We start from the raw sequence: 22,211 nt of genomic DNA, 5'->3' as shown, positions 1-22,211 counted from the left end.
AGAGCCTGATAGCCCAGTTCAATTTATTTACAAGAGAAAGGGGAGGAAGGAGGGAGGGAGGGATGGAAAGAGAGAGAAAATGGGGGCATACCAGTGGCTCCAGTCACTACAAACGAACTCCAGATGCATGTGTCCCTTGTGCATCTGGCTTACATGGGTCCTGGAGAGTCAAACCAGGATCTGGCTTTGCAGGCAAATGCCTTAACTGCTAAGCCCTCTCTCTAGCTCCACCAGCAAGATATTTCTTTAAAAAAGAATGTTGCCATGGGCTATGGAGCTAAATAGAGAGTTCTCATAAGAAGAAATATGAATGGCATATAAGCATCTAAAAAAATAAGCCGGGCGTGGTGGCGCACGCCTTTAATCCCAGCACTCGGGAGGCAGAGGTAGGAGGATCGCTGAGTTCAAGGACACCCTGAGACTACATAGTGAATTCCAGGTCAGTCTGGGTTAGAGTAAGACCCTATCTCAAAAAACCAAACCAAACCAAAGCAAGCAAACAAACAAAAAACACAATAAAACAAAACAACGTACAAATACCCATCATTAATCAATGCACTACGGAATGAACCTTGGCTTTTGCAAAGCTAAGTCCTTGGTATTGAGACTTTGGGGAGCTGAGTACGGCCTATGTGGGGGCCTGGTAATCCAACTGGGAAGTGAAAGGAAAAGCTCAAGGCTCTTAGAAGATAATCATGACCAACCAACATTTTTTATCCCCCCCCACCTTTTTTTTTTTTCTTTCCTCAAGGTAGGAGACACTAGCCTAGGCTGACCTTGGAACTCACTCTGTAGCCCCGGATGACCTTGAACACAAAGCAAACCTTAAAGTGTTTGCCACCATTTGTAATTTGTAATTTCCCTTTTATGTTAAGACAGGGTAAACTATCAGGTTCTAGCCTTTGGTATAATTACTTTTCTTTTTTTAGTTTTTTGAGATAGGGTCTCACTCTAGCCCAGGTGGACCTGGAATTCACTATGGAATCTCAGGGTGGCCTCGAACTCATGGTGATCCTCCTACCTCTGCCTTCCGAGTGCTGGGATTAAAGGTGGGTGCCACCATGCCTGGCTAACATTTTTTTAATTTTAAAATTTCTTTTGGTTTTTAAGGTAGGGAGTTGCACTCCAGCTCAGGCTGACCTGGAATTCACTCTGTAGTCTCAGGGTGACTTCAAACTCATAGCAATCCACTTTCCTCTGCTTCCTGAGTGTTGATTTAAAGGTGTGTGCCACCATGCCCAGCTGTAATTACACTTTGTTTTTGAGGTAGGGTCTCCAGGATGACCTGGAATTTACTATGTAGTCTCAGGGTGTCCTCAAACTCATGGTGATCCTCCTACCTCTGCCTCCTGAGTGCTGGGATTTAAAAAAATATATATTATTTATTTATTTATTTGAAAGTGAGAAAGAGGGGGAGAGATAGAGAATGGGTGTGCCAGGGCTTCTAGCCTCTGCAAACAAAATCCAGATGCGTGCGCCCCCTTGTGCATCTGGCTAACGTGGGACCTGGGGAACCGAGCCTTGAACTGGGGTCCTTAGGCTTCACAGGCAAGCGCTTAACCACTAAGCCATCTCTCCAGCCCTTTTTATGGTTTTTTGGGGGTACGGTTTTACTCTAGCTCAGTCTGATCTGGAATTTATTATGTAATTTCAGGGTGGTCTTGAGCTCATGGTGATCCTCCTACCTCTGCCTCCCATATGCTGGGATTAAAGGCGTGTGCCACCATACCTGGCTACATTTTTTTTTTTTAATTTATTTATTTGAGAGTGACAGACACAGAGAGAAAGACAGATAGAGAGAGAGAGAGAGAATGGGCGCGCCAGGGCTTCCAGCCTCTGCAAACGAACTCCAGACACGTGCGCCCCCTTGTGCATCTGGCTAATGTGGGACCTGGGGAACCGAGCTTCGAACCGGGGTCCTTAGGCTTCACAGGCAAGCGCTTAACCGCTAAGCCATCTCTCCAGCCCTACATTTTTTTTTATTATGGGTACATTTGTTATCACATATTTAAAAATGCTTATAGTGGCAATTATGAATTACTTTGATTAACAAAAATAGATAAACTGCCAGGCTTGGTGTTGCATGCCTTTAAACCCAGCCCTAGGGAGGCAGAAGTAGCAGGATCACTGTGAGTTTAAAGCTACCCTGAGAGTATCATAGTGAATTCCAGGTCAGTCAGGGCTAAAGTGAGACCTTACATTAAAAAGCCAAAAATGAATAAATAAAAATAATAAACCACTAGAAAGCTTAATGACCCACATCTTTAGTTTTTGGGTTTTTTTTTTTTTATATTTTTTAAATTTATTTATTTATTTATTTGAGAGTGACAGACACAGAGAGAAAGACAGATAGAGGGAGAGAGAGAGAATGGGCACGCCAGGGCTTCCAGCCTCTGCAAACGAACTCCAGACGCGTGCGCCCCCTTGTGCATCTGGCTAACGTGGGACCTGGGGAACCGAGCCTCGAACCGGGGTCCTTAGGCTTCACAGGCAAGCGCTTAACCACTAAGCCATCTCTCCAGCCCATGACCCACATCTTTAATCCCAGCATTTCGGAGGCAGAGGTAGGAGGATCACCGTGAGTTCAAGGTCACCCTGAGAATACATAGTGAATTTCAGGTCAACCTGGACAAGATAAACCCTACCTTGAAAAACACAGAAAGGAAGGAAGGAAGGAAGGAAGGAAGGAAGGAAGGAAGGAAGGAAGGAGGGAAGGAAGGAAGGAAGGCAGGCAGGCAAGAAATGACTGCTATTTCATTGTCTGACATGCCTCTAGCTTTGGGTTTTTTGAAGGCTCATCCTTTCTAATATTGGGCCAAGGGCAGTTACCATTATTTTTCTTCTCCCTGCCCCCACCCCAGACTCAACCTAGTCATCATCAAGTTTCCCTTGACCACAGTCAGCTATGAAGAAGCTAGAAGACATCTACACTCTTGTGTTCACTGTGGACGTCAACGCTAACAAGCACCAAATCAAACAGGCTGTGAAGAAACTATGACATTAATGTGTCCAAAGTCACTACCCTTATCAGGCCTGATGGAATGAAGAAGACACACTTGGCTGGTTGTAGATGCACTGGATGTTGCCAACAAAACTGGGATCATCTAAACTGGATCTAGCTGGTTAATTCTAAATACATATTTTTTTTTCACTATAAAATAATATGGGGCTGGAGAGATGGCTTAGTAGTTAAGGTACTTACTTGCCTGTGAAGGCTAAGGACTCAGGTTTGACTCCCCAGAACCCACATAAGCAAGATGCACATTGTTGCGCATGCAACCTGGAGTTTGGTTGCAGTGGCTGAAGGCCCAGGCATACACATTCTATTTACCTGCCTCTCTTGCTCTCTCAAACGAATAAAACATTTTAAAAAATGGATGAAGAGCTGGGAAGATGGCTGTGGTTAAAGCTGTTTGCTTGCAAAGCCTGCTGATCCAGGTTTGATTCCCAGGTGCCCATGTCAAAACAGATGCATAAAGTGGCACATGCTTCTGGAGTTCATCTGCAGTGGCAGGAGGCCCTAGAACACCAGTGTTCTTACACCCTGCCCATTTGCAAATTTTAAAATGTATCATAAAAAATAGCCAGGAGTCGTGGTGCACCCCTTTAATAATACCAGCACTCAGGAGGCAGAGGTAGGAGGATTGCCATGAGTTTGAGGCCAGCCTGAGATGAATACATAGTGAACTCCTGGTCAGATTCCCACAACACACATAAATGACTAGTGGGTGTTGTGTCATATTTTCAATACTAGCACTCAGGAGGTAGAGACAGTTAAGCCCTGAAGCAAGCTTGGGCTAGACAAACTGGTGAGCTCGAGGTTCACCAATAAACCTCAGTAAGTAAAGTTGGGTGAGATGGGGGTTGTGGTGGAGATGGCTTAGTGGTTAAGTTGCTTGCCTGCAAAGCTAAAGGACCCAGGCTCAATTCCCTAGGACCCACGTAACCCAGATGCACAAGGTGCTGTATCTGTAGTTCGTTTGCAGTGGCTACAGGCCCTAGCACACCCATTCTCTGTTTCTCCCTCTCCCAGTTTCTGTCTCTCTCTATAAACAAATAAAAGTAAATTAAAAGTAAAAAAAGAGCTGGGCGTGGTGGCGCATGCCTTTAATCCCAGCACTTCGGAGGCAGAGGTAGGAGGACTGCTATGAGTTCGAGGCCAACCTGAGACTCCATAGTGAATTCCAGGTCAGCTTGGACTAGAGTGAGACCCTACCTCGAAAAAAAAGTAACAAAAGAAAGTGGGGTTGGGGAGATGTCTCAGCAGTTAAAGGTGCTTGACTGCAATGTCTTTTAGCCTGAATTTGATTCCCTAGCACCCATAAAAAGCCAGAGGCACAAAGTGCACATGCATCTAGAGTTGAGAATGGCAGGCATTTCTCTCCTCTTTCTCCCTGATGCATGCACCACATTTGTGCATATGGCTTTACATGAGGACTTTGTAAATAGTGAGCATAACTGTTGAGCCACTTTGGCAGAGCCCCAGCTACTTGTTTTTATTTTATCCTGTGTTTTATTTTTGTGGTCATGGGGATCAACTGAACCCATGGCTTTGCACATGTTAGGTAAGGGCACTATCAACTTGAGATGTACACACCCAGCCCTTATTTTATTTAATTTATTTTTTGGGGGGGGTGGGATTCTGAGACAGTATCTCATTCTGTGGCCCTTGCTAGCCTGGATCTCACTATATAGACCAAGCTGACTTTAGACTTCAAACTTGCAACAGATTCTCCTACTCTGCTTCTTAAATACCAGGACTACAGGCATGTCCCACCATTAGCATTTTTGTTCTTCCTTTTTTTGGTTTTTCAAGGTAGGGTCCTACTCTAGCCCAAGCTGACCTAAAATTCACTATGTAGTCTCAAGGTAGCCTCGAACTCAAGGTGATCCTCCTACCTCTGACTCCTGAGTGCTGGGATTAAAGGCGTGTGCCACCACACCCAGTTGTTTTTCTTTATTTTTTGGGGAGGGGTTCAAGGTAGGGTCTCACTCTAGCCCAGGCTGACCTGGAATTCACTATGGAGTCTTAGGGTGATCCTCCTACCTCTGCCTCCCGAGTGCTGGGATTAAAGACAAATGCTGGAATTAAAGAGTGAGCCACCACGCCTGGCTTGTTCTTCTTTCTTTAAAGGTATGTTTAGAGGGGTGTGGTGGCACACACCTTTAATCCCAGCACTTGAGGGGCAGAGGTAGGTGCATTCCTGGACTACAGAGTGAGAACTTTTTGCAAAACAAACAAGAGATGGCTCAGTGGTTTAGGTGTTTGCCTGCAAAGCCCAGCAACCCAGGTTCAATTCCCCAGTACCCACATAAAGGCAGATGCACAAAGTGATACATAAATCTGGAGTTGGTTTGTAGTGGCTGGAGGTCCTGATATACCCATCCTGCCTTTCTTCTATTTCTCTTTGATTGCAAATAAATTTTAATTTTTAAAAAAGATATTTTTATTTATGAGAGAGAAAGAGAGTATGGGCAGGCCAAGTTCTCTAGGCACTGCATACAAACTCCAGACACATGTGCCCCCTTGTGCATCTGGCTTATGTGGGTCCTGGGGAATTGAACCCAGGTCCTTAGGTTTCACAGGCAAATGCTACAACTGTTAAGCCATTTCCCCAGTCTCTAAATATTTTTTTCTTTTTGAGGCAGGATTTTGCTTTAGCCCAGGCTGACCTGGAATTCACTATGTAGTCTCAGGTTGGCCTCAAATTCACGGTGATCCTCCTACCTCTGCCTCCCGAGTGCTGGGATTAAAGGTGTGTACCACCATGCCCAGCATAATTTTTTATTTTATTTTTGTTTATTTTTATTTATTTATTTATTCGAGAGCAAGAGACAGAGAGAGAAAGAGGCAGAGAGAGAGCATGGGCATGCCAGGGCCTCCAGCCACTGCAAACTAACTCCAGACGTGTGCGCCCCCTTGTGCATCTGGCTAACGTGGGTTCTGGGGAATCGAGCCTGGAACGGGGGTCCTTAGGCTTCACTGGCAAGCGCTTAACTGCTAAGCCATCTCTCCAGTCCCAGCATAATTTTTTAAAAAATATTTCATTTATTTATTTGAGATGGGGGAGGGAGGGAGGGAGGGAATGAATAGGCATGCCAGGGCCTCCAGCCACTGCAAATGAATTCCAGACACATGTGCCACCTTGTGCATCTGTCTAATGTGGGTCATGGGAAACTGAACCTGGGTCCTGTGGCTCTGCAGGAAAATGCCTTAACAACTAAGCCATCCCTCCAGACCATAGAATAATTTTTTTGTTTATTTTTATTTATTTGTTTGAGAGTGACAGACAGAGAGAAAAAGAAGCAGAGACAGAATGGATGCGCCAGGGCCTCCAGCCACTACAAATGAACTCCAGATGCATGTACCACCTTGTGCATCTGGCCTGCGTGTGTCCTGGGGAATCAAGCCTGAACTAGCGTCCTTAGGCTTCACAGGCAAGCACTTAATCGCTAAGCCATCTCTGCAGCCCCATAAAATAATATTTTAAACAGAAGAACAAGGGCTGGACATGGTTGCACACCACATGTCTTTGATCCCAGCACTCAGGAAGCCGAGGTAGGAGGATCTACCGAGAATTCTAGGACAGCCTAAAACTACATAGTGAATTCCAGGACAGCTTGTTGTACAGTGAGACCCTATCAAAAAAAAAAAAAAAAAAAAAAAAAAAAGGGCTGGAGAGATGGCTTAGTGGTTAAGGTGCATGCCTATGAAGCCTAAGAACCCAGGTTTGATTCACCAGGTCCCACGTAAGCCAGATGCACATGGTGGCACTTGCATCTGGAGTTCGTTTGCAGTGGCTAGAGGCCCTGACATGCCCATTCTCTCACACACTCTCTTTCTGTTTCTAATTAATAAATAAATATATAAAAATAAAATCTTTTAAAAAAAAGGACTAAGGAATCATCCTGCTCTTCCAAAAGGCAACTAGCTGTCATCCCAGGAAATTTTAAGATGCCAATTGACAGGGAATAGAAGTTTCCTTTGTGTGGTATGAAAGAGAAAATGTGCAGGGTATAGTAGCACAGAGCTTTGATCTCAGCATTCGGGAGGCCGAGATAGAAGGACCTGTGAGCATGAGGCCACTTTGAGACTACAATGAATTCCAGAATAGCCTGGGCTAGATGGAGACTCTACCTTAAAAACAAAGAAACAAAAAGCTGGGCGTGGTTAATTCTAGCATTTGCGAGGCAGAGGTAGGAGGGTTGCCATGAATTCGAGGCCACCCTGAGACTACACAGTGAATTTCAGGTCAGCCTGAGAGCTAGAGAGAGACCATACCTTGAAGGGCGGGGGGGGGGGGGAGGGGGGGGAATGTCTTACCTCTGAATTGTTTCTTCTTGTTCCTTAACCATATGTGCCAACTGCTGAAAGATGGAGCCAAGTTCAACTATTGTAGACTCGATGTTTTGCATTGTGTCTGCCCGACTCTGGATATAAGAATCCTTTAGAGGAAAAAATAAAGCACCATGAACTTCTTTGGAGTAGGGTCTGACTCTTATAAGACCCTCTCGGCTTGCTGTTTTACCACAGCATATTCCACTTTGGGTGATCTTCCCAAGTCAAGAGCCTGGGTACCTGCTCATCAATAAGCTGCAGCTGCTGGCTGGTTCGAGAATCCATCATGTCGATGGTCACATCCCTAGAGGCATGAGACTCTGCTCCCAAAACTACAGGACCACCTCCTAAGGAGGAAAGATGACATGTCATATTTCAGAGGTTAAAAACAGGAAAAGCTGGATATGGAGGTGCACACCGGTTACACCATCACTTGGGAGGTAGCAGGAAAAGCAGGAGTTCAAGGTCATCCTTGGCTACATAGCAAGCTAGAGGCCAGCACAAGCTTAAGACCATGCCTCATAAAAGCAATGAGAGAGGGGGGAAAAAAAAAGGGCCACTTTCAAAGCCCATATGCTCTGGATTTGAATCCAGCTCCAGCATTTACTAGCCTGTGACCCTGGACAGGTCATTTAACCTCTTTGGGCCTCAGTTTCCTCAAGTCTAAAGTGTGGATCAATGATTGCACTGTCAAAGGATGGTTGTAAAATGAGAGAAGGTAAGTGCACAAAAATTTTAGATATTAGCTGGGCATGGTGGCATACCCCTTTAACCCCAGCACTCAGGAGGCAGAGGTAGTAGGATTTCTGTGAGTTTGAAAGCAACCTGGGAGTACAGAGTGAGTTTCAGGTCAGCCTGGGCCTGAGTGAGATCCTACCACAAAACAACAACAACGAAAAGTAAGATATTGGGGCTGAGAAGATACCTCAGTGGTTAAAGGATACCTCAGTGGTTAAAGGAACTTGCTTGCAGAGCCTGCTGGCCTAGGTTAAATTCCCCAGTATCCATGTAACACCAGATGCACAAAGGGATACATGTACCTTGAGTTTATTTGCAGCAGCAAGATGCCCCAGAGTTCCCATTTCTCTCTTCCCCACATTCTCTCTCTTAAATCAATAAAAAAATTAAAACAAATATTAGCTATTACTGAAGACTCCAACATGCTTGAGCTGCAAGGTCACTGAGAAACCAAGCTGGAGCTGAGCTGAAAACCTCTTCCCTATAGACCAGCTGACAGAAAGCTGGAAAAAGCTACACTATATGCAGCCCAATGGAAGAGAGAAGTCATCAGCAGTGATAAACAGTGGACACTGAAAGCTTTAAGTTTGGCCACCCTGGCCAAATGAGCCAATGGGAGCACAGTGGCATGTCTGTTAAGAAAGGAAATCAACTGCTCTCTAATTGGACTGGAGGCCCCCCTCCACGGGAGGGAATACATGCCTGATAATGAAAATCTATGACAGGCGAGGTCATGAGCCCTAGGGGTACATTGCCTGCTGGTGTCTGGCTAAATGTATATATTATGCTCACCAAACTGCCTGGTAAGCACTTCCCTTAACATTCATACCCACATATTAATGCTACTCTCACTTTTTGTTAGAGAAACTTCTCTTTTCAGACGTTAGTGACCTCTGGGTTGACTGAAAAGGCACCACAGTGCTGAGAAGAAGTGACAGAGGAGTGCTCAGCACTGAAACATCTCTGTCACACCTTCCAAGATTCTGGGTCCATTGTGGAAGAGGTGACTGAAAGAAACTTACAGACCAATCTCCCTCATGAACATAGATGCAAAAATTCTCAACAAAATATTGGCAAACAGAATACAAGAATATATCAGAAAGATCATTCACCCTGACCAAGTAGGCTTTATCCCAGAGATGCAGGGATGGTTCAACATATGCAAATCTATAAATGTAATACATTACATAAACGGGTTGAAGGACAAAAATCACATGATCATCTCATTAGACGCAGAGAAAGCATTTGACAAAATCCAACATCCCTTCATGATAAAAGTCCTACAGAGACTGGGAATAGAAGGAACATATCTCAATATAATAAAGGCTATTTATGACAAGCCTACAGCCAACATATTACTAAATGGGGAACAACTGGAAGCTTTTCCACTAAAATCAGGAACAAGACAAGGGTGTCCACTGTCCCCACTTCTATTTAATATAGTTTTGGAAGTCTTGGCCATAGCAATAAGGCAAGAGACACACATAAAAGGGATACAAATTGGAAAGGAAGAAATCAAGTTATCATTATTTGCAGATGACATGATTCTATACATAAAGGACCCTAAAGAGTCTACTAGCAAGCTGTTAGAGCTGATCAAAACCTACAGCAATGTAGCAGGATACAAAATAAATACACAGAAATCAGTAGCCTTCATATATGCTAACAACAAACACACAGAGGATGAAATCAGAGAATCACTCCCATTCACAATTGCATCAAAAAAAAAATAAAATACCTTGGAATAAACCTAACCAAGGAAGTAAAGAATCTATACAATGAGAACTTTAAAACACTCAAGCGAGAAATTGCAGAAGACACTAGAAAGTGGAGAAACATCCCTTGTTCCTGGATTGGAAGAATCAATATCATGAAAATGGCAATCTTACCTAAAGCAATCTACACATTTAATGCAATCCCTATCAAAATTCCAAAGGCTTTCTTCATGGAAATAGAAAAAACAATCCAAAACTTCATTTGGAATCACAAAAAACCTCGAATATCTAAAATAATACTGAGCAACAAAAAAGAGGCTGGTGGTACCACCATACCTGATTTTACCCTATACTACAGAGCCATAGTAACAAAAACAGCATGGTACTGGCACAAAAACAGACATGTAGATCAGTGGAACAGAATAGAGGACCCAGATGTAAGCCCAAGTAGCTATAGCCACCTGATATTCGATAAAAATGCCAAAAATACTCATTGGAGAAGAGACAGCCTCTTCAGCAAATGGTGTTTTGAAAACTGGATAAATATCTGCAGAAGGATGAAAATAGATTCTTCTCTCTCGCCATGCACAAGAATTAAGTCCAAATGGATTAAAGACCTTAACATCAGACCGGAAACTTTGAAACTGCTAGAGGAAAAAGTAGGGGAAACCCTTCAACATATTGGTCTTGGCAAAGACTTTCTGAATACAACCCCAATTGCTCAGGCAATAAAACCACAGATTAACCACTGGGATCTAATGAAATTACAAAGATTTTGCACCGCAAAGGACACAGTGAAAAAAGCAAAGAGGCAACCTACAGAATGGGAAAAAATCTTCGCCAGCTATATATCTGATAGAGGATTAATATCTAGGATATACAAAGAACTCAAAAAGTTAAATAATAAGGAATCAAACAAGCCAATCAAAAAATGGGCTATGGAGCTAAATAGAGAGTTCTCAAAGGAAGAAATACGAATGGCATATAAGCATCTTAAAAAATGTTCTACGTCACTAGTCATCAGGGAAATGCAGATTAAAACTACATTGAGATTCCATCTCACTCCTGTCAGATTGGCCACCATCATGAAAACAAATGATCATAAATGTTGGCGGGGATGTGGAAAAAAAGGAACCCTTCTGCACTGCTGGTGGGAATGCAATCTGGTCCAGCCATTGTGGAAAACAGTGTGGAGGTTCCTAAAGCAGCTAGAGATTGATCTACCATATGACCCAGCTATAGCGCTCCTAGGCATATACCCAAAGGACTCATCTCATTTCCTTAGAAGTACATGCTCAACCATGTTTATTGCTGCTCAATTTATAATAGCTGGGAAATGGAACCAGCCTAGATGTCCCTCAACAGATGAGTGGATAATGAAGATGTGGTACATTTATACAATGGAGTTCTACTCAGCGGTAAAGAAAAATGAAGTTATGAAATTTGCAGAAAAATGGATGGACCTGGAAAGGATTATACTAAGTCAGGTAACCCAGGCCCAGAAAGCCAAGTGCCACATGTTTTCTCTCATATGTGGATCCTAGCTACAGATGACTGGGCTTCTGCATGAGAATGAAAATACTTAGTAGCAGAGGCCAGTAAGTTGAAAAGGAGACATAAAGGGTGGAGAAAGGAAGGGAGGAGGATACTTAATAGGTTGATATTGTATATATGTAATTACAATGATTGTAATGGGGAGGTAATATGATGGAGAATGGAATTTCAAATGGGAAAGTGTGGGGGTGGGGAGGGAGGGAATTACCATGGGATATATTTTATAATCATGGAAAATGTTAATAAAAATTAAAAAAATAAAAAAAAAAAGAATGTGAGAGGCAAAGGAAGGGTAGGAGTACTTACAATAAAATCTTCCAGTAGAGTGAGACCTCACTTTAAAAAAGAAAACAAACAAACAAACAAAAAAAAAAACAAAAAAAAAAAACCCAAAATCTTCCAGACACTAAATGGCCGGGATATCTATGACCTCTCAATGCCTGGAACTATCTATACAAGACCCTCATACTAGGAGGAAAAGATGATGGCCTCAAAATAAAAGACTGATGGAGATTGGGAGAGGATATGATCAAGAGTGGAGCTGTGAAGGGGAAATTGGGGGGGAGATTATCATGGTTTATTGTCTATAATTATGGAAGTTGTCAATAAAAAAGTAAAACTAGCCAGGCATGGTGGTACACGCCTTTAATCCCAGCACTTGGGAGGCAGAGGTAGGAGGACTGTGGTGAGTTTGAGGCCCGCTGACACAGGTCAGCCTGGGCTAGAGTAAGACAGTACCTCAAAAAACAAACAAACAAACAATGTAAAACTAACAGAAGAAAGTTAGATACTGTCATTTTTGTGGGTAACAACTGCATTTACCAGAAGAGAAGGTGGAGGGACTACGTGTGGATCACAAATGCCCCAAAACTAGTCTGTCCTCTGAGAGATAATATCCAAGCAACTCCTTGGCCCCTCCATTGTTGTCCTCTACATGTGCCTTCAGAGGATGCCAGAATAACTAAGTCTAAGCCGGGCATGGCAGTGTATGCCTTTAGTCCCAGCATTTGGGAGGCAGAGGTAAGAGGACTGTTGTGAGTTTGAAGCCACCCTGAGACTACATAGTGAATTCCAGGTCAGCCTGGGCTAGAATAAGATCCTGCCTCAAAAAACAAAACAAGATAAAACAACAACAACAAAGCCTTAGCCCTTGGGCTTCCCACATTACTTGTGACTCACCTAGGTGGTTGGGAGCAAGGGGCAGCGCCGACACTGGTGCCCGGGAAAACTGCTCCCGCCGATTTCTCTGCTGCTTCAGGTTCTGGGGTTGGGGAAGAAATGCAAAGGTCCTGAGGCCTCTGGAAAGTAGACACATTAAAGAGATCTCTCCTATCGGCCCCATGACCCTGAAGAACTTCGTCCTCTTTCTCTTTCCCCTTGAGGCCTTACTTTCACATCTCCATCCCTCCCACAGGTTCCCCTTACCTCTGTCCTCACTTCTAAAACTGATTTAAAGTCATTGGACATAGAAGCCAGTTTTGACTAGAAGAAAAAAAGAAAAAAAGGGTAAGTCAAAGTAGACACACACTTTCCCCTGCTCCCTTCCTCCCTGCCTCTATTCCCAAGGTCCCACCTGCAAAGAGACTACAATGGTATTGGAGTGGGTCTGTAGGTGTCGGCCACTCTGGCTGCCCTTGGCCCTCACAAAATCTTGAAGCTGAGCAATTTGTTTGTTGAGGCTATTGATGTCCTAGTAAAAGAAATCACAAAGAGTTATTAACTAAGGAGCCAGTGTCCCTTTCTGCGGCCACCTATGACAGGGAGGACAAGATGACAGCTACTAGTAAGAGTGTACCAAACAGTCAATTAGAAGGACCTGTTAGGACTTTTCTTGCTCTGTTCTTTACCTTGGTTCAGAAGTCCCTGCAGAAAAAGTCTAGAAAAAGGCCAAGTAGGGCCTCATAATTTGCCTTAGTGCTCCATTTTCTGCCCTGCTCCACCTGTGAAAGTACAGAACCCTTCCAAAGACCAAAAGTATTATACATAGCTGGATGTGATGGCACATGCCTTTAAACCTAGCACTACAGAGGCAGAAGAAGGATTGTTGTGAGTTCAAGACCAACCTGAGAATACATAGTGAATTCCAGGTCAGCCTGGACTCAAGTGAGACCTTACCTTGAAAAACCAAAACCAGAGCTAGGTGTGGTGGCAGAAGCCTTTTATCCCAGCACTTGGGAGGCAAAAGTAGGAGGATCACTGTGAATTTGAGGCCCCCCTGAAATTACATGGTGAATTCCAGGTCAGCCTGAGCTAGAGGAGACCCTACCTCAAAAACAATGAACAAACAAACAAAAAAATGAATAAACAAAAGGAAAAGAAAAACCAGAAAAAAAACCCAAAACTTTAAATCCATACCACAAATGAACTCCAGATGCATGCGACCCCCTTGTGCATGTGCATCTGGCTTGCATGGGTCCTGGAGAACTGAACCGGGATCCTTTGGCTTTGCAGGCAAACACCTTAACCGCTAAGCCAAAGGACCTAGGTTCAATTCCCCAGTACCCACATAAAGCCTACACAAATGCCTGCACTCATATACACATGCACACCCATCCATATACATGTTTACATTTACACACTAAATAAAAAAGATCATTTGGAGGGTTGTTGGAGAGCTGGCTTAGTGGTTAAGGTGTTTGTCTTCAAAACCTAAGGACCCAGGTTTGATTCCTCAGAAACCATGTAAGCCAGATGCACATGGGAGCACATGCATCTGGAGTTTGTTTGCAATGGCTAGAGGCCCTGGTGCACCTATTCTGTTTCTCTCTCCCTTTCTAATAAATATTTTTTTTAAAGATTTGAGACAGAGAGAGGGGTGGGAAGGAGGGGGGAGGGAGAGAAAAGGGGTGGAGAAAGAGAATGAGCACACCAGGGCCTCTAGCCACTGCAAACGAACTCTAGACTCATGTGCCACCATGTGCATCTGGCTTACATGAGACCTGGAGAATTGAACCTGGCTCCTTAGGCTTTACAGGCAAGCACCTTAACTGCTAAGCCGTTTCTCCAGCCCATAAATAATTTTTTTAAAAAAGGCCCTGGACACCCCCAGGACAAATTTTAAAAGGATACACTCTGGAAGGCTATTATGCAAAATATGGTATATTTACCTTGTCAAGGTTAAATGTTGTGTTTATATTCTGGGTAACTCTGCTAATTATATCATGTTTTACAAGCCATACAAAAACGGATTCAGGCCATGTCAGACACTATTGTGCCATTTGGTGGACAGTTCTGGAACAAAAAAATCTCAGCCAGTTCATGCTCAGATGGTCCTGAGACAATCCAATTCCATCTAACTGGGTTCCGTTGAATGCTTCCCAAGGCCAAGAAGCCTACAAGAAGGAAAACCCTGAGACCAGTTTGTTGTGTGCTCACTCCTCATTGACCCCTTACTTTTATTATTTCTCCCCAACACCCAACATTCTCTTCCAAGACTATCTTCTTGCACTCCATCAATAACTTTTGGGGTCCTTTAGAATAGTTCCCCTCTCTGGGAAATACTCTAACTGCCACAACTCTGTTCCATTCAGCAGAAAATAGTTCATGATCTGCCGCCATTGCCCCTTGTCTTCTAATAGCAGTTAGAGTGTCTTCTCATGAGAGGGGGAAATGAGAGGGTGATATACTTGGGGTGACTAGACCCCTGAAATTAGAAAAGGCAAGAAAATCTGCACTTGCTAGAAATCAAAGATGATCTGGCTTCTCTCTTGTTTAGTTCTCCAGACCTGTTTTTCCACAAACAACCAGGCCTCCCTCCTATGAGGGAGGTCTTTCATAGGACTTAAACTCTGTGGTTGATCAAGTTTAGTCCTCAGAACTTGGTGTCAGGATTAACCTCTTCCTTAGACAGCCCCTAGCCTTAACCAACCAGCTGTCCTGGTTCATCTGAGATGGAAGACAGCCTACCACTAAAAGGTTATAAATACTGTTGCAAGGAGAGGGCAGGCTAGGCCCAGGCCCAGCCAGGAGGGGCCCCAGCCCTTACTCTCCACATGGGTTCTTTATACCCTCCAGCTTCCCACATTGCAGGAGCTTCTTAGACTTTCTTTTTTTTTTTTTTCTTTTGTGGTAGGGTCTTACTGTAGCCTAGGCTGACCTGGAATACACTATGTAGTCTCATGGTGGCCTCGAACTCATGATGATCCTCCTTCCTCTGCCTCCTGCGTGCTGGGATTAAAGGCAGGCACCACTACGCCTGGCCTTCCTTAAACTTTCTCTTTACTTTTCTTCTACGCTTTTTTCCAGGCCCTTCATGTGGGATCTCTAGCCATGTAGGTACCTTTCCTTGGCTCTGTACTTTCCTCAATAAATATAATAACTTAATTTTAAAAATTAAAAGATCAGTGGGTATGAATGAGTTGAGGAGATGGCTCAGTGGTTAAAGGCACTTGCCTGCAAAACCTGCTGATCTGGGTTTAATTCCATGGACACCTATGTAAAGCTGGACAGGTGTTTATTTGTAGTGGTAATGAGACCATGCCATGCCCATACACACATGCACATACAAATTAAAAAAAAAAAGGTAGGGCATGGTGGTGCATGCCTTTTATCCCAGCACTCAGGAGGCATAGATAGGAGGATCATTGAGTTCAAAGCCAAGCCGAGACTACATAGTGAATTCAGCCTGGGCTAAATGAGACCATACCTGAAAAAAAAAAAAATGTAGCTCAAATCCTTACACCCATATAAATGCCAGCTGAGCATGGTGGATCACCTATAATTTCAGCACTTAAAAATTAAGAGACAGGCCGGGCGTGGTGGCGCACGCCTTTAATCCCAGCACTCGGGAGGCAGAGGTAGGAGGATCGCCATGAGTTTGAGGCCACCCTGAGACTACAGAGTTAATTCCAGGTCAGCCTGGACCAGAGTGACACCCTACCTCGAAAAACCAAAAAAAAAAAAAAAAAAAAAATTAAGAGACAGGGCTGGAGAGATGGCTTAGCAGTTAAGGCACTTGCCTGAACAGACAAAGGACCTTGGTTCAATACCCCAGGACCCACATAAAGCCCAATGCATAAGGTGGCACATGTGTGAAGAGTTCATTTGCAGTGGCTAGAAGCCATTCTCTCTCTCTCTCTCTTTCTCCCTGTGTCTTTCTCTCTAAAATAAATAAATAAAAATAAAGTATTTTAAATAAACATGTTTATTGCTGCTCTATTCACAATAGCTAGGAACGGAACCAGCCTAGATGTCCCTTAACTGAAGAGTAGATAATGAAGGTGTGGCACATTTACACAATGGAGTTCTACTCAGCAGTAAAGAAAAATAAAGTTAGGAAATTTGCAGGAAAATGGATGAATCTGAAAAGGTAAATTATACTAAGTGAGGTAACCCAGACCCAGAAAGCCAAACATCGCATGTTCTTTCATATGTGAATCCTAGCTACAAATGATTGGACTTCTGTGTGAAGCATGCACCACCTTGTGCATCTAGTTTACATGGGTCCTAGGGAATTCAATCTGGGTTATTTGGCTGTGCAGGCAAGTGCCTTAACTGCTAAACTATCTCTCCAGCCCTTCTAGACACTACAAATAAATTGCAGATGTATGGCAACACCTTGTACATCATTACAGGTCTTTAGGCTTTGCAGGCAGGTCCTTTATAAGACCCCTTAGCCATCTCTCCAACCCCCTTTCCTTTTGATTTTTTTTCATTTTATTTTTATTTATTTATTTGAGAGCAACAGTCAGAGAAAGAAAGAGGTAAATAGAGAGAGAGAGAGAGAGAGAGAGAGAATGGGCATGCCAGGGCCTCCAGCCACTGCAAACAAACTCCAGACACGTGCATCCCCTTGTGCATCTGGCTAGTGTGGGTCCTGGGGAATTGAGCCTCAAACTGGGGTCCTTAGGCTTCACAGGCAAGCGCTTAACTGCTAAGCCATTTCTCCAGCCCTTTTTTGATATTTTGAGGTAGGGTCTCACTCTAGTCTAGGCTGACCTGGAATTCAGTATGTAGTCTCAGGGTGGCCTTGAACTCACAGTGATCCTCCTACCTCTGCCTCCAGAGTGCTAGGATTAAAAGTCTGCACCATCACACTAGGCTCTCTTATTTTTTAAAAAAATGTTTTATTTTATTTATTCCAGAGAAAGAGAGGGACAGAAAAGCAGATAGAGAGAGAATGGGTGCATCAGGGCCTTCTGCCACTGTAAACTAACTCCAGACTCCAGACACATGCGCCACCTTAGGCATTTGTCTTATGTGGGTCCCTGGTGAATTGAATCTGGGTTCTTTGACTTTGTAGGCAAGTGTCTTAACCACTAAGCCATTTCTCCAGTCTACTTTTCTTTTTATTATTATTTTTGTTTATTTTTATTTATTTGTTTGAGAGGGACAGACAGAGATGAGCTCCTATTTTTCTTTTTAAAAATTATTTTTATTGGGCTGGATAGATGGCTTAGCAGTTAAGCGCTTGCCTGTGAAGCCTAAGGATCCCAGTTCAAGGCTCAGTTCCCCAGGACCCAAGTAGGCCAGATTCACAAGGGGGCCCATTCTCTCTTTCTCTGTCTGTTGCTCTCAAATTACTAAAAATAAACAAAAAAATTAATTTTTTTTTTATTTGAGAGAGATATAGAGAAAGAATATGGGTGCACCAGGGCCTCCAGACACTGCAAATGAACTCCAGACGCATGTGCCACCTTGAACATCTGGAGTTACGTGGGTCCTGGGGAATCAAGCTCAGGTCCTTAGGCTTTGCAGACAAGCGCCTTTACCATTTCTCTGGCTCACCCAACTTCCTTTTTCTATAGTTATTTTCTAGATTGCAGTCTCACTTTTTGAAACGGGCTGGCATGATATATATATATTTTAATTTAATTTTTTAAAATTTTTGTTAACATTTTCCATGATTATAAAAACAATCCCATGGTAATTCCCCCCCCCTCCACTTTCCCCTTTGAATGGCATATTTAAAAAAAAAAATTTTTTTAAATTTAGTTATTTGAGAGCGACAGACACAGAGAGAAAGACAGATAGAGGGAGAGAGAGGGAATGGGCGCACCAGGGCTTCCAGCCTCTGCAAACAAACTCCAGATGCGTGCGCCCCCTTGTGCATCTGGCTAACGTGGGACCTGGGGAACCGAGCCTTGAACCGGGGTCCTTAGGCTTCACAGGCAAACGCTTAACTGCTAAGCCATCTCTCCAGCCTGGCATGATATTTTTTAAATAAGCTTTTTAAAATACATTTTAAGAATTTAACTGTGAGACCATGAGAAAGAGGGGGGGGAGAGAAAAAAAAATGAATGGGTGTGTCAGGGCCTCTAACCAGTGCAAACAAACTCCAGATGCATGTACCACCTGTGCACCTGGTTTGTGTGGGCCCTGGAGAATAGAACCTGGGTCCTTTGGCTTTGCACATAAGCACCTTAATTGCTAAACCATCTTTCCAGCCATGGCATGACAGTTTTGAATGACTCTTTTCATTACAATTCAGGTAACTCTTAAGTATCACTTCTTCAACCAAAACCAGTCTAGATCAATCAATCATAGTCTTATCCATGGATCAGTCACTCAGTAAAGTCAGTGACTCAAATAAATAAATTAATCTTCAAGAACCTTTGGAGCAGGGACTTTTATGACCCCCACCTTACTGCTAAAAGAAATTGAAGCTCTGAAGGTTACCCAAGGTTACAACCTAAGTGAGTAGCAGACCTTTCCCAATTCAAGTCTGAATACTGTGGGCCAGGTCCTAAATGGTTAAAAACACCCAATACTTAATGGAACATTCTCTTCTTCTAGCACAGTATTTCTGGACTGGGTCTTCCTTTGGTCTCTGTCTTCATCATTGTACTATTCAACTACAATGGCCTTCTCCCAGACCTCTGCCCCATTCATGTCCCAGCTCAAATTCTGTGTGTAGTGAGTGTATAGTATTGAGGATGACTCTACAATGTTTTCACAATTGGCCACTAATTTACATTTCTAGCTTCTTGCCAATCACTTAATAAACCAATAATGTCAAACATTGTTAAATGCACTTGTGATATGTCTGTGAACAAACAAAAAGAAAAATACTGGATAGGCATGATGACACATGCCTAAATTTCAAAACACTTGAGAGGCTGAGGCAGGAGGATCACAAGTTGAGGCCAGTAGCCAGATACTGTCTCAAAACAAAAAAGAAACACTGCCAGCAAGGTGCAGCCGCCATGATGTGGGAGTTGTGGGTGGCCACAACTCCACATATTCTGAACCAACTTCTTAATTTAGCTTGTGTAGCTTAGCATGACCCAGCCTGAGGATAATGTGCAGTTCCCAATGCCCATGGAGATGACCAGGGAGAACCTCAGGAATTATCTTGAATACATTTACAATGTGCCTGTGGCTGCAGTCCACACATGGGTACAGTAATGGCTCCAATAAAAAGAGGGACCATAGGAATGTGAGGATCAAGAAGCCTGACTATGGGTGCAATAGTGTTGGAAACCAACTCCCCTCCAATTGGACTGGCGGCCCCCTCCAAGGGAGGGAATTACATCTTGATACTGAAAACTTAAAACAGGGATAGTCATGAGCCCTAGGGGGGTAATGTCTGCTGCTGTCTGGATAAGTGTATATACTATGCTTATCAAACTGCCCAGTAAGCACTTCTCTTAATATTCATACCCTTATATTAATGCTACTCTCACTTTGGGTACAGAATCTTCTCTTTTCAGATGGCAGTGACCTTGGGACAACTCAGAAGGTATCATGGTTCTGGAAAGAAGTGACTAGAGTACCGAGTAACATCTCGATCACACCTTCCAAGGCTCAGGGTCTAATGTGGAAGAGGTGGCAGAAAGAATGTAAGAGCCAAAGGAAGGGTAGGACTCCTTAGGACATGCTCCCTCCAGACATAAAATGGCCTCGATATCCATGACCTCACAGTGCCTGACACTACCTACAAAAGACCACCATAAGAAGGAAAGATCACGACATCAAAATTAAAGAGAGATTTACTGAGATGGGGAGGGAATATGATGGAGAATGGAATTTCAAAGGGGAAAAGGGGAGAGGGAGGATATTACCATGGGATATTTTTTATAATCATGGAAAATGATAAAAAATTGATAAAAAATAAGATTTTTTAAAAAAGAAGCCTGACTATGGGGCTGGACAAATGGCTTAAGAGGTTAAAGTGCTTATTGGCAAAGCCAATGGACCCAGGTTCAATTTCCTAGTACACACATGAAGATGGATGCACAAAATGACCCACTGATAAAACAGATAAATACAAAATGGGGCACATATCTGGAATTCATTTGTACTGGCTAGAGGCCCTGGCATGCCCGCTCTACTTTTTTCAAATAAATAAATACATTTATACATACATACATGTATATGTGTGTGTGTGTGTATTTTTTTCATTTTATTTATTTACTGAGAGCAACAGAGAAAAAGGGAGGGAGAGAGGAAGGGGGACAGACAGAATGGGTGCACCAGGGCCTCTAGCCACTGCAAACGAATTCCAGATGCATGCACCACCTTGTGCAACTGGCTTACGTGGGTACCAAGCCTCCAACTGGGGTCCTTAGGCTTCACACGCAAGTGCTTAACCACTAAGCCATCTCTCCAGCTTTTTTTTTTTTTTTTTAAAGAAACATGACTGCAAAGTGGCCCATGGCAAACCTTCACTTTCCCAGACCTGTTTCCAGAAAAAGAACAAAGTTTGGTGGACCCCATGGGCAGGAACAGCAGCAAAAGCAAGAAGTTACCCCCTGGATGGTTGCATCCCTCCTGGTTTGTCCTGCAACATGTGACAAGCAGGGACAGGGACAAAGACCCAGTGGGCAGTTTTGAAAACCCAAATAAAAGTCCTACGTACAGAGGGGGAAAAAAAAAAAAAAGATAGTAGCCAGGCGTGGTGGCACATGCGTTTAATTCCAGTATTTGGGCGGTAGAGGTAGAAGGATCACTGTGAGTTTAAGGCTACCTTGTGACTACATAGTGAATTCCAGGTTAGCCTGGGTTAGAGTGAGACCCTACCTTGAAACCCACTGCCCCCAAAGAAAACAAATCCCCGTTCTTACAATATTTATGGATCTTTCTCTTTTGTGGTTTAGACATCACCTTTTAATTTTTAAATATTTTATTTATCTGTTTGAGAGAGTGAAAGAGGTGCAGTAGAGAGGAGAACTGGGCCGGCCAGGGTTTCCAGCCACTGAAAAGAAATTCCAGACATTTGTACTACCTTGTACATCTGGCTTTACAGGGGTACTGGGGAATCAACCCTGGCTCCTTTGGCTTTCCTGACAGGTGTCTTAACCACTAAGCCATCTCTCCAGCCATTTTTTTGTTTTGTTTTGTTTTTTTCAAGGTAGGGTCATGCTCTAGCTCAGGCTTAACTGGAATTCACTATGTAGTCTCAGGATGGCCTCAAACTCATGGTGATACTCCTACCTCTGCCTCCTGAGTGCTGAGGTTAAAGGCATGTTCCACCACACCGGCTAAATTCATCTTTTTTTTAGTAAGATCTTTTCTGTACCACTTACCTCATTAATTATTTTAAGTATGGGTACTTAGTGCTGGTTAACTCATCTGAACAACAAACCATTGAAGATAAAGACTCTTGGGCTGGGGAGATGGCTGTTTATAAAGTGCTTGCTATGCAAGGATATGGAGCTCAGATCCCTATTACCCACATCAATATTAGAGGGAGATGGGGGATGGCTACTGCCTACAATCCCAAGGTGCAGAAAGTAGAGACAAGAGATCCCCCCTACCCCAAGGCCAACTAGCTAGCTACACTAGCTGAGTGGGCAAGGTCTGGGCTCAAGAGAGAGATCCTGCCTCAGTAAAATAGTGCAATTGGGCTGGAGGGATGGCTTAGCAGTTAAGGCGTTTGCCTGCAAAGCCAAAGGACCCAGGTTCAATTCCCCAGGACCCATGTT

The 22,211-nt window shown here is 43.5% G+C and overlaps 1 protein-coding gene across 4 annotated transcripts in view; it reads right to left on the bottom strand.

Moving 5' to 3' along the window:
• Nucleotides 1–22,211, bottom strand: part of Stx5 (syntaxin 5) — a 29,426-nt gene that overhangs the window by 2,714 nt on the left and 4,501 nt on the right. For all 4 annotated transcript variants that reach the window (XM_045140475.1, XM_004656568.2, XM_045140480.1 and 1 more), the window contains exons 6-10: nucleotides 12,920–13,036; nucleotides 12,772–12,828; nucleotides 12,526–12,607; nucleotides 7,580–7,686; nucleotides 7,325–7,446 (exon numbers count right to left, since the gene is read on the bottom strand). In XM_045140475.1, coding sequence (XP_044996410.1) covers nucleotides 7,325–7,446; nucleotides 7,580–7,686; nucleotides 12,526–12,607; nucleotides 12,772–12,828; nucleotides 12,920–13,036 — 485 coding nt within the window. The remainder of the gene's footprint in view (nucleotides 1–7,324; nucleotides 7,447–7,579; nucleotides 7,687–12,525; nucleotides 12,608–12,771; nucleotides 12,829–12,919; nucleotides 13,037–22,211) is intronic.

Source organism: Jaculus jaculus, chromosome 1 (genome assembly GCF_020740685.1).
Source record: "Jaculus jaculus isolate mJacJac1 chromosome 1, mJacJac1.mat.Y.cur, whole genome shotgun sequence".
Taxonomy (NCBI): Eukaryota; Metazoa; Chordata; class Mammalia; order Rodentia; family Dipodidae; genus Jaculus; species Jaculus jaculus.
This window is presented reverse-complemented; position numbering and strand designations above follow the sequence as displayed.